Source organism: Pecten maximus, chromosome 2, assembly GCF_902652985.1.
Source record: "Pecten maximus chromosome 2, xPecMax1.1, whole genome shotgun sequence".
Taxonomy (NCBI): Eukaryota; Metazoa; Mollusca; class Bivalvia; order Pectinida; family Pectinidae; genus Pecten; species Pecten maximus.
This window is the reverse complement of record NC_047016.1, coordinates 46,184,565-46,197,563: the sequence shown is the minus strand read 5'-3', so window position 1 is coordinate 46,197,563 and position 12,999 is coordinate 46,184,565. Positions and strand designations below refer to the sequence as shown.

Here is a 12,999-nt window from a genome sequence, read left to right as displayed (position 1 = left end):
CCTCCTCACTTCCCTTACCCCTCTAATGACACCTCCTCACTTCCCTTACCCCTCTAATGACACCTCCTCACTTCCCTTACCCCTCTAATGACACCTCCTCACTTCCCTTACCCCTCTAATGACACCTCCTCACTTCCCTTACCCCTCTAATGACACCTACCTCACTTCCCCTACCCCTCTATGAACCTTCCTCACTTCCCTACCCCTCTAATGACACCTCCTCAATTCCCTTACCCCTCTAATGACACCTTCCTCACTTCCCTTACCCCTCTTAATGACACCTCCCACTCCCACTACCCCTTAACCTCCCACTCTACCTCAATGACACCTCCTCACTTCCCTTACCCCTCTAATGACACCTCCTCACTTCCCTTACCCCTAATGACACCTCCTCACTTCCCCTTACCCCTCTAATGACACCTCCTCACTTCCCTTACCCCTTATGACACTCCTCACCCTACCCCTCTAATGACACCTCCCACTTCCTCTCCCCCTCTAATGACACCCCTCCCACTTCCCTTACCCCTCTAATGACACCTCCTCACTTCCCTTACCCCTCTAATGACACCTCCTCACTTCCCTTACCCCTCTAATGACACCTCCTCACTTCCCTTACCCCTCTAATGACACCTCCCCCCTTCCTCTACCCCTCTAATGACACCTCCTCACTTCCCTTACCCCTCTAATGACACCTCCTCACTTCCCTACCCTCTAATGACACCTTCCTCACTTCCCTTACCCCTCTAATGACACTCCTCACTTCCCTTACCCCTCTAATGACACACCTCTCCTACTTCCCTTACCCCTCTAATGACACCCTCCTACCCTCTACCCTTTGCATCCTTCAACTTCCTCTACCCCTCTAATGACACCTCCTACTTCCTCTACCCCTCTAATGACACCTTCCCACTTCCCTTACCCCTCTAATGACACCTCCTCACTTCCCTTACCCCTCTAATGACACCTCCTACTTCCCTACCCCTCTATGACCCCTCCCACTTCCCTTACCCCTCTAATGACACCTCCTCACTTCCTTTCCCCTCTAATGACACCTCCTCACTTCCCTTACCCCTCTAATGACACCTCCCCACTTCCCTTACCCCTCTAATCACCTCCCCCCTCCCCCACTCTTCCCTACCTTCCCTTACCCCTCTAATGACACTTTCCTCACTTCCCTTACCCCTCTAATGACACCTCCTCACTTCCCTTACCCCTCTACTAACACCTGCCTACTTCCTCTACCCCTCTAATGGACACCCTCCTCACTTCCCTACCCCTCTCATGACACTTCCTCACTTCCCTTACCCCTCTAATGACACCTCCTCACTTCCCTTACCCCTCTTATGACACCTCCTCACTTCCCTTACCCCTCTAATGACACCTCCCACTTCCCTTACCCCTCTAATGACACCTCCCCACTTCCCCTTACCCCTCTAATGACACCTCCACTTCCTCTACCCCTCTAATGACACCTCCTCACTTCCCTTACCCCTCTAATGACACCTTCCTCACTTCCCTACCACTACTAATGACACCCTCTCACTTCCCTTTCCCCTCTAATGACACCTCCTCACTTCCTCTACCCCTCTAATGACACCTCCTCACTTCCCCTTACCCTCTAATGACACCCCCCACTTCCCTTACCCCTCTAATGACACCTCCTCACTTCCCTTACCCCTCTAATGACACCTCCTCACTTCCCTTACCCCTCATGAACTCCCATCCCTACCCCTTAATACCTCCTACTTCCCTTACCCTTATGCACTTCCCCTTACCCTCTAATGACACCTCCTCACTTCCCTTACCCCTTAATGACACGACTCCACTTCCCTACCCCTCTACTGACACCTCCCTACTTCCCTTACCCTCTAATGACACCTCCTCACTTCCCTTACCACTCTCTAATACACATCCTCTCCTTACCCCTCTATGACACTCCTCACTTCTCCTACCCCTCTATGACACCTCCTCTCTCCCTTACCCCTCTAATGACACCTCCTACTTCCCTTACCCTCTAATGACACCACTCCCTTCCCTTACCCCTCTATGACACCTCCTCACTTCCCTACCCTCTAATGACACCTCCTCCTTCCCTACCCCTTAATGACACTCCCTTCCTCTACCCCTCTAATGAACCCCTCTCTCACCTCCCTCTACCCTCTTAATGACACTTCCCACTTCCTTACCCCTCTAATGACACCTCCTCCTTCCCTTAACCCCTCTAATGACACTCCTCCTTCCCTTACCCTCTAATGAACACCTCCTCTCCCTTACCCCTCTATGAACCTTCCACTTCCCTACCCTCTATGACACCTCCTTCCCTACCCCTCTATGAACCTCACTCATCCTACCCCTCTAGATGACACTTCCTCCTTCCCTAACCCCTCTAATGACACCCTCTCCACTTGACACCTTACCCTCTAATGACACCTCCTCACTTCCCTTACCCTATCTAATGACACCTCCACTTCCCCTTACCCCTTTATGACACACTCCGCCTTCCTTAACCCCTAATGACACTCTCTCTTCCATTACCCCTTAATGACACCTTCACTTCCTACCCCTCTAATGACACCCTCACTTCCTTCCCCTCTAGACACCTCCTCCCCTACCCCTAATGACACTCCTCCTTCCCTACCCCTCTAATGACACCTCCTCTTCCCTACCCTTATGACACTCCTCCTCCCTTACCCCTCTAGACACCTCCTTTCCCTACCCCTCATGACACCTCCTCCTCCTACCCTTATGACCTCCCCTCCCACCCCTCTATGACACCTCCTACTCCTACCCTCTATACCTCCCTTCCCTACCCCTCTATGACACTCCCCTTCCCTACCCTCTTATAACCTCCCTTCCCTACCCCTCTATGACACCTCCTCCTCCCTACCCCTCAGACACTCCATTCCCTACCCCTTAATACACTCTCTTCTACCCTATGAACCCCCACCTTTACACCTCACTTACTCATACACATCTTCCTATCATGAAATCCACTTTCCTTACATCTATGACACCTCCCTCCCTACCTTCCACTCCCCTCCCTACCTCATGACACCCCCTCCCTTCCAAAACTCCATCTCTACTCTTTTGAAGTTATTAGACAAATCTCAAGCCACTTCTTGGTTGGAGATTACTCAGTCTTGTCCTCAAAACAGGTGATTACACCCCCCCCCCCCCCCCCCCCCCCCAATATGCCATATGGTTGACAAAAAAAAGTCACAAGCTATAGGGTTGAACATGGAAAACGGAAGACATCTCTGTAAATGATGAGAAAAAACACCCGTGTTCACCTGGTCACTGATGCGTAGATCCTCTTTGGCTGTGATTTCATATTTCCCTGCTGAGGACAAGTCACGGAAGAGAGGTTTGTTGTCGTTGACGTCTAACACAATCACTTCTACTGGAATAACAGCTGAAAGAATTGGACTGCCCCCGTCTGCCGCCTGGTTCAGAAATATCCCGTTAAAATTGCGTAGATATATAATCCATGTGTAGTGTGCTTATATTTAACAATCACTTAGTTCAACTAAAATTATAATACTGACCTTAATTGAAAATGCGCAAAAAGAAAATGACTCTTCTCGGTCCAGGTTTTTATCCAACAGCAAAATTTCAGATATTGAATTTACAGTGAAGTGACTGGAACAACCTGTTATACAAAAAATATTTTTTCATTTGATGTCTATTAATATGCAAATATAACAATATTAATATAATGCAAGCTGCTATGGGTAATGTCAAAATTCTCATAATTCTTAAAGTAAAGAATAAGAGATAATTTTTTTTCCAGATTTGACTAAATGAACAGCACATCTATATATATGATGATTATATGTAAAATACGTTCGTTGCACACAAGTTATTTTGATTGATAGAGATAAGATTGTATTATTAATTGTATACACTTTTGTTTTTGCGACCTACCGTCAGTTTCTACTATTGTGTAGGTGATTTTCTGGTTGAGACCCTCATCTTGGTCTGTCGCTGTCAAGGTTTCAATTTCCGTATTAGTGGGCTTGTCCTCAGATAGGAGGAGTCGGTACTTGTCAGTTGACCCAAAGGTGGGAGGGTTATCATTTACGTCAATCACTCGAACCGTCACCTTAAATGTTTACATATTTAATCTACATAAATGTGATCGTTAATTGTTTATATACTTCATTATACATATTATAGACTGATGTTCATTATACAAGCTATAGGCTTATGTCATGAAAGATCAATATGTACAGGAATATTCAAAGCTTGAACTTAATCTACACATATTAATGTCCAAAAGGAGTGGTGATAACGAAACCCCCTCGTAATCCAGTCATCTGATTAAGAAAAACATAAACCAACGAGAAAAAACTTACAAGTGCTAAGTCGGATTCGTCCTCCACAGTAGCACGGACAACAATAACTGTTGATTGGATCCATTCTCTGTCAAATGAGTCTTCAACCATTACATTACCGGACGAATCAATCTTTACGTTTTCAGCCCCGGAAACCTTGTCAAACACCACAGCTGAGCCAGCTTGGCTTGTCACTTCATTTGACAATGTCCCTATATTTTTGTTGGCAACGTTCTCCTCAATAGACATGGGTATGTCTTGAGACTTAAATTGTACTTTCCCTTGTAGGGTGCCGTCATCCACTATTTCCAAGGTCAGTGTGGCCGTGGCTGTCAGAGGAGGGTTACCTTTGTCCGTGGCGGTGAATTCGGCTGTAAGGTTCTGGATAGGTGGGTTGGATGTTTCGGTTCGCAGGACACCGCTCTCGCTTAGACTGAGACTGAGCCCAGGTGACAAAGTCAGAGTGATTGGCCTGTTGATTTGACCGTTCTGACCACTGTCCTCATCAACAACAGTCACTACCATGACTGGCTTTCCTGCACCACCGTCAAAGTCCGACCTGTCCAACAATCAGTGGGTGCATTTATATGAAGACATGTATATTTCATAAAAAAAAGTATTAATTTTCATGACTTTTCTTTAATGAAAATATATGTTAATCATTCCCATAAAGTAGAATTCCTGAAACTAATATCTGAACACTTTCTTGTCAAATATAATAATTAATGTAGAAATTAATGCTCAATATCAACTCACTTCCTGATTTTAATGAAATGAGATCCAGTACTAAGTTCTTGTGTGAAAGAAGGCGAGTTGTCGTTTACGTCATTGATCGATAAGGTTAAAGTTGAAGAGCTGCTTTTTTGGGGAGTTCCGTTATCTGTTGCTACGGTAACGAGTTTGTATTCTGTAGTAGTTTCGTAATCTAAACCCTTGTCACAACGAACAACTCCATCATTATTGATGGTAAAAATTTCATCTTCGTTCCCTCTGAAATATAAAACATTCAAACATATCAATCAGGATATAATTATTTTTGAATATGAAACAGAGATAAAATATGAATATATTGCACGCGTGACTTGTTACATCATTCTACAATTGCACGCGTGACTTGTTACATCATTTACTATTGCACGCGTGACTTGTTACATCAATATATTATTGCACAAGGGACATGTCACCTCACTGGTGGTTATTGAAGTTTAAAACAAAGACTTCTTTAGCCCTTTTGATATTTTAATGATACAATAAAAAGGTACATACGGAACGTTCTCTCTCTCTCTCTGACCTAGCTTTGGCCTACAGTTCTTGTTCGTTTAGTGGCAAATTCCTTTTACTTAAATTCTAGCCTTAGCCTACCTGTCAATTTTTCACGTCTTACACTGTCAACAGTTCCTTCTGTAGTGTATTGAATTATTATTATCTAATTCCGGAACTAAACTTTTTCCGGATCCCTTTAGTCACGCCAAGCGTATGAATAAAGTCTCGATAATTAAAAGTAGTTCTGTCATGACGGCCACGTTAGTTATATGTCTTATATACTCAAAGTGGTAATACACAACACCTTCCTATAGTGTAAAGGGTTCCTTCCTAGGCCTGAGTGTTTGTTGTTAATCAAGCATCATTCAAGGTCCTCAGTTGTACCCCAACTGCTGTTCGTCAAGTCTAGTCACATCAAGTCCAGTTTGTCCATTCTAAATCTCGGTCTTCACCCCAGTTCAACCCAAACTGACGGTTGTTCAAAACAAACCATTTGTATGTGGGTGTGAATGTGACGGCTAAAATATGACAGCTAAACCACACAAGAGGCCCATAAGGCCTTAATGGTTCCATGATATATTTTGGCAGATTTGATTCTTGTAACCTTGAATCAGATGTCAATGTCGTTCACCCCAGCAGGATAAATGCCAAATATCAGGGCTCTGGGCCCCATGCTTATTCAGAAGTTCTTAAGATTTTAGCATATCTGACCCCCGTGACCTAAGTGAAGGTCAAGGTTATTCATATAAAATCTTTACAGCACCCTACAAGCCCAATATCAGGTCTCTGGACATCTTGCTTAATGAGTAGTCATTTATTTATTTTTAGCAAATTCGACACCTGTGACCATAAAAGCAGGTTAGGTCATTCATGTCAACAATCTTGATAGCCTTCACCCAAGTATACAATAGGCCCAATATCAGGTCTCTGGACTTCCTGCTTAATGAGATGCTGTTTAAACATTTAGCATACCGGATTATTTGACCCCGTTGACCTTGAATGAAGGTCAATATCATTCATTTCAAAAATCTTGACAGCTCTGTCCATCAGCATGCTACAGGCCAAATATCATGCCGCTGGACCTCTTGCTTAAAGAGAAGAAGTCATATAAAGACTTAGCATCTTAACCCCTGTGGTCATGCTTCAAAGGACTTTCATTTCAACAGTCTTGATAGCACTTTACCTCAGCATGCTGCAAACCCAGTATCCGATATGTGGGCCTCTTGCTTAGTAAAAAGGAAGTCATTAAACGATTTTACAATGTTTGACACCTGTAAAAGTCAAAGTCATTCATTTTAACAATCTTGATATCCCTTCACCATAGCATGCTATATGCCTGGGAAGAAGAATAGACGATAGACAATGCACGGTGCATGATGCACAACGCACGACAGACAAAATAGGTCACTTTCATCTCAGGTGATTTAAAATTGGAGTGTAACTATTATTTACCCAGTGATGGAGTAACTGGCAATTTCTCCGTTCAGCCCTTCGTCTTCGTCAGTTGTTGATACAGTAAACAACGAAACACCTGTCGGCGTACAAGCGTCCTCCATTATAGCCACAATAAGACTCCCTTCATCGAAGACGGGGTCATTATCGTTGACATCAATGAGGCTTACACTCACTGTTGTGTTCACGCTGAGAAGTGGACTTCCATTGTCACGTGCTAGTACAATCAAACTATGAACAGGTTTTGTTTCTCTATCCAAAGCGTGTGCTATAGTAATTTTTCCAGAAAGTCTGTCATCAATTCGAAAGTATCCTGAATCTCCTTGGATACTGTAAAACACTCGGCCATTTTCACCACTGTCAAGGTCGTTTGCTGTTACCGTGGTAACAACATCGCCGACAGATGCTCCCTCACTTACACTCGATGACCTCCTTAAGTAAGACAAGAAAGAGAAACCATGATGGAAGTTTGGTGAAATTATATATATTCTAAACAAATATGCATGATTATTTGATGAGATTAAAGCTCCATTTTTTTCTCAAAGTATTAAATTACATATTTCTTAGGCTAGGTATGTCCATCATATTAGTATAGTGGGAATTCATCAGTATAGTATGATGTTGAAATGACTTCAACCGAAATAGATATTTTACTCATATATCTATAATTATCATTTATGAATATTGAAAATTTCTCCGTACAATGCATACCAATATTCTGATTTATATATATATATGTGCAAAACATGTAGCAGTTCCGTCACTTTTGAAATCTTATGACTGTATAAAAGGGAAATAATTTCACCTTAATAGATAAATTCATTTTGTTTGGTTTGTTTTGTTTAACGTCCTATTGACAGCCAGGGTCATTCAAGGAGGTAGATGAAAGTCGGACGCAGTACCAGAATAACCAGCGGTCTACAGTCTGTACCTGGCAACTGGCCCACATGGGTTTCGAACTCGCAACCCAGAGGTGGAGGGCTAGTGATAAGGTGTCGGACACATTAACCACTCGACCACTGCGATTGGTAAATAGAAAATGATAAATGATGTTCAGTAAGATACGTACCAGTCTCCTGCCGTGAACGTTGGTGGATTATCATTGATATCAATCACCGTGATGTTTATACTAGCCGACCCAGTGTTGACACCATCATCAGCCGTGACAGTGATAATTATAAATTCTGTCTTCTCACGGTCAATCTCTGTAGTCGTCGTTATCACACCTGTCTGGTCATCTATTGCAAAACTACTGCCCGTTATAGCGAAGGTGAAGGTGGGATTGTCGTCTGCATCAGTAGCACTGATGGCATTATCAAGCTATACGGAATGAAAATAAAGAGAGAGAGAAAGAAAAATAAACAGATAATTTTTGATGTTTTATTCACCGCTCAGCTCACATGGAAATCTTACTAAGATTGACAATGAAACCCAGCATAAAAACATATTCTAACTAGAAAATTAATATCACAAGGACAAAGTAATAAAATAGATTTGTATGGAGACTCAAAGAATATAGAGATCAGGTGTTCCGACATGGTAAAAGTCTCTTGTTTCATTCCGACACTTGCTATGTATCAAACAAAATGCTGCTTCTTTTCCCAAAGTAATGTATAAAGGACACGCACAATAATCGCATCTTTTAAAACGAATGTAGTATAGTAGAGCGAAGACGAGTTAAATTACAGCAGACATCTCTTACGACTATCAAAAGGTACAGTAGAGCGAAAACGAGTTAAATTACACCAGACATCTCTTACGGCTATCAAAAGGTACAGTAGAGCGAAAACGAGTTAAATTACACCAGACATCTCTTACGGCTATCAAAAGGTACAGTAGAGCGAAAACGAGTTGAATTACACCAGACATCTCTTACGGCTATCAAAAGGTACAGAAGAGCGAAAACGAGTTAAATTACACCAGACATCTCTTACGGCTATCAAAAGGTACAGAAGAGCGAAAACGAGTTAAATTACAACAGACATCTCTTACGACTATCAAAAGGTACAGTAGAGCGAAAACGAGTTAAATTACACCAGACATCTCTTACGGCTATCAAAAGGTACAGAAGAGCGAAAACGAGTTAAATTACACCAGACATCTATTACGGCTATCAAAAGGTACAGAAGAGCGAAAAGGAGTTAAATTACACCAGACATCTCTTACGTCCTTCCAAGGGACAGTAGAGCGAAAACGAGTTAAATTACATCAGACATCTCTTACGTCATTTTAAAACTTGTAAGAGGAGAAGAAGAAATGTAGCAGTCAGACGGGCGCTCGCATCAGGGACGTCCGAACACTAACCAAATGCTCTACCAATTGAGCTACCTGGTCGCTAATGATCGACTCAGCTCAGTTCCGCTACAAACTTAACAGTGATGCTAAGGGCCTAAAATGTTGGTAACTAGATGGCAGACTAAAATTCCGAAAAAAATGTCGAAGGAAATCTCAAAATGTGGTCGGGGAGGTGCAAAAATACCCTAAAACCAAAAACCAAAAACCAAAAACGATTTGTCATATCGGATTGAAAAGAAAGTACATATGTATATTCTGAACCGTATCACTATTCAAATCAATTAAAAACGTAACGAGCAAATTAACTTTAACATCGAGGACTGAAAAGTTAATCAGCAGTGTCTACAACCTGCAATCTCAAAGGATTGTACAAAAGGCACACAGGGGATTAGCACCTTTCAAAATATCTTCAAGGGTTATTAGCAAAACATACTATAGAAAGAAAAAAGTTTGAAAATGCCATCATTAATTAATTTGGTTTTGATGTCTTAGACTACATGTTGTACAGACCTCAACAGTTCTCCCTATGGTACCGCCCTCCTGTATTTTCCCCGTGTACGCGGAACGTTCGAACACAGGCGCATTGTCATTGACATCATCCACAATCACTTCAAGATCCCCGAGTACCTGTCGTACAGGTTATAGAAACGAAGATTTCATCGTATACTTTTATCCATAGCTAAATAATATATGGAATTATTTTGATACAAATCATTTCCTATGGTCAACATAAAACATACTTTGGTATACAAATTTCCTTATAAACTACGTGGTTTTAAATACTTTATACCTGGTCATTTTCGCCCCCGTTTATTTTTCGCCATTTTCGCTCTTTGAAGATAGGGTGAATTGAAGATGAAGGCGAACATTTCAAGCTGAATTGAAGGATTAATAAACCTCTGTAAAAATTAATTGGCCAAGTGTAGTCAGAATACAAACATACCCTCTTACTTTTCAACTGTAAAATCACGTACTAGGCTTAGCATTTTCAATTAGAAAACGATCTATTTTTAAAATTCAGTCATTTCTTTTTTAAATTATATTGTCCGGGTCATGATAAAATTGAAAAACAGGGTGGCATCAAATTCTTGTCATGGACACGACTAATTTTATGTGTTCACCGTCGCTTAATTGGGGCTTCCATTCATGTACATTGGAATAAAGAAACACTGGTCAGTCCTTAGTCACGGCGCGATGAACTTACAATTGATCGCGTTTGCTTAAAATCATCCATGCATACTCATAACCACTTGAATCAATAGGGACTAAAAGAAAACATGAGCACAGGTAAACGTTCTGTATTTGACACCTGATTACACTTAACATCCCATGCTGGTAAGACAATTGGGTACCTCGATAAATCCCGAGTGTTCAGAGTGCAACTGTTTAGAGGATTACGAACGGAATTTTTCGATTTTACAAACGTGAAAAAGGATATTTTTTGAAAACCATTTAGGGCGAATTCAAAACGGGGCGAATATGTTTTGTGTTGCTCAAGGGCGAAAATAACCTGGGGCGAAAATTACCAGGTATACAGTATCTGATTTGTGGAACAAAATCTATCTGCGTTACTATATTTAACAATATGAATTTCTACCGCTTGAAAACAATGGATAGTGATAAACATTTTTTTTAAGAATCCAAGATCTCTGACATTTTTGTCCCTTCTGATTTGAACCTCGGATTAGTTGTTTTACACATAAAACTTTGAACAACTAATGCCAAAAGGATAAAATCAGTGGGAAAATATATTTGCATGAAATGGGATAAAACTTACGGTGAGAGAACAGGTTGTCTCACTGCTCTTGAATGCTGTTATTGCGAAATGCAGTTCTTTTTCATCCTCATTTTCTCTGTCAAGTTCTTTTTTCGTGAAAACCTCTCCCTATAGAACAAGCATACTACATCTTTTGAAGAAAAAACAAACATCATTTTTTTAAACCGTCTTTAACATATGTTGAAAGTGTAAATGAAATGTTTCTTGGTGATATGAAATTTCACAAAAACATAAAATTATTTTAATATAAGCAATTTAAAATATAATCAAAGAGTCGATGGAATGTTTCTCGGTGATACGAAATTTTACAAAAACATGTAATTATTTTAATATAAGCAATTTAAAATATGTTCAAAGAGTCAATGAAATGTTTCTTGGTGAAATGAAATTTTACAAAAACATGTAATTATTTTAATATAAGCAATTTGTATATTTAATGTCAAAAACAAATCACGACAATCGAGTCTTTACCGTAGTGCTGTTGATGAAGAAGTATTGTTCTGCTCTGCTACTTGCGAACTCGAAGTCTATGTACCCACTGACGTTTGCCAATGCTACGTCTGTCCCAGCAGGACTGTTTTCCAATATATTGGCAGAGAAGGTTTTCCCCAGGTTAGTTCCTGGTTGGCGGGCCAGGTTCACAAAGATGTCAGCCTTACTGCTTCTAACTCCATCACTTACTGTGACATTTATATGAACATTCTTGGCGTATTTCGACTCCCCGGTGATCTCTATGAATGGTATGAGTTCCGTTCGATCCAATGTCTTTATGACGCCTTGGTTGTCGATGCTGAAGTTTGGGCTGTCAACGTTGAAGGTAAGGGTTGTCATGGTGTCAACATCAGTTACCGTGACAACACCAACCAACAGACCAGCCAAAGAGGTGGGGAATATGTCAAAGGAATAGCTATCAGAAGAGAATTGAGGCGAATTGTCGTTGGCGTCTGTCAGATGTAAAATTACTTTTGTTGATGCAGTCAATGTACATACACTGACTCGAATATTGAAAATGATTGGCGACATCCCACTCTCAAAATCTAAGCGGCCAGGTCCAACTCTCACATCAGAAGTCCCAAGTGTCAAATTTGTAGATGGTATATCTGTCGAAGCTAAGGTGAAATCATCTGAAATTGAATATTCTAATATAACTGAATTGGTAGATGTATCCTCCTTTTTTGTTAGGTCCATTTCAACTCTAACAATAAGGAATTTTACCGTTAAAGACTTAGAACCGTACGTGACGACAAATTTGTCCATGTATGCAACTATGTCAGGTTTTCCAGTAATGGCGGTCAGGTTGATAGCGCTTATGGAGTACACGCTTTCCCCATGTAGCCTGTATCTCGATGACACCGCCGCAGAATATGAATCTCCTGTCCGCAAGGAAGGTAATTTTACCAGTAACTGTCCGGAAAATGCCCCATCCACAACAGTCAAACAGAGTTCAGTTGGTATAGAAACATTTGACAAAGTCTCTAGAATTGTCATCATTTCATCAGCGACTACTAGGTCACTAAACGACATCTTTGTTTGAATACCTAAAGCAAAGCTTGCGTCTGTGCTCGACAAGGATGAATCCAGGATAACTGTAATGGCGGTGCAATTCACTTCGTACCGGAAGTTATTGTCTGTAAATGCTCTTGTAAAGGAAACTTCCGGTGTAGTTGCACATAGATTAGAGACTTCATTCGAGAAAGGGATGGTAACAACTGGAAAAAGAATAAAATTTCTTGTAAGTATATCAAAATATTTCTATCTATGACGAGTCCATATAATGATGGGTAATGATTGCCTATGTTATTGTGCTTTATATCTCCCCAAAGAAAGGTTCAAATTGATCTTTTAACCTGGTTAACTGATTATTGTAATCCAATGCAT

At 41.2% G+C, this 12,999-nt stretch overlaps 1 protein-coding gene across 3 annotated transcripts in view; it reads right to left on the bottom strand.

Moving 5' to 3' along the window:
- LOC117322271 (protocadherin Fat 1-like) overlaps window positions 1-12,999 on the bottom strand; it is a 55,440-nt gene that overhangs the window by 33,579 nt on the left and 8,862 nt on the right. For all 3 annotated transcript variants that reach the window (XR_004531511.1, XM_033877079.1, XM_033877080.1), the window contains exons 11-20: window positions 11,593-12,830; window positions 11,122-11,229; window positions 9,855-9,971; window positions 8,119-8,369; window positions 7,050-7,481; window positions 5,091-5,324; window positions 4,356-4,893; window positions 3,925-4,102; window positions 3,546-3,649; window positions 3,291-3,443 (exon numbers count right to left, since the gene is read on the bottom strand). Coding sequence is in view for 2 of the 3 variants with exons in the window: in XM_033877079.1 (XP_033732970.1) it covers window positions 3,291-3,443; window positions 3,546-3,649; window positions 3,925-4,102; window positions 4,356-4,893; window positions 5,091-5,324; window positions 7,050-7,481; window positions 8,119-8,369; window positions 9,855-9,971; window positions 11,122-11,229; window positions 11,593-12,830 (3,353 nt within the window). In the remaining variant the exon portion in view is untranslated. The remainder of the gene's footprint in view (window positions 1-3,290; window positions 3,444-3,545; window positions 3,650-3,924; window positions 4,103-4,355; window positions 4,894-5,090; window positions 5,325-7,049; window positions 7,482-8,118; window positions 8,370-9,854; window positions 9,972-11,121; window positions 11,230-11,592; window positions 12,831-12,999) is intronic.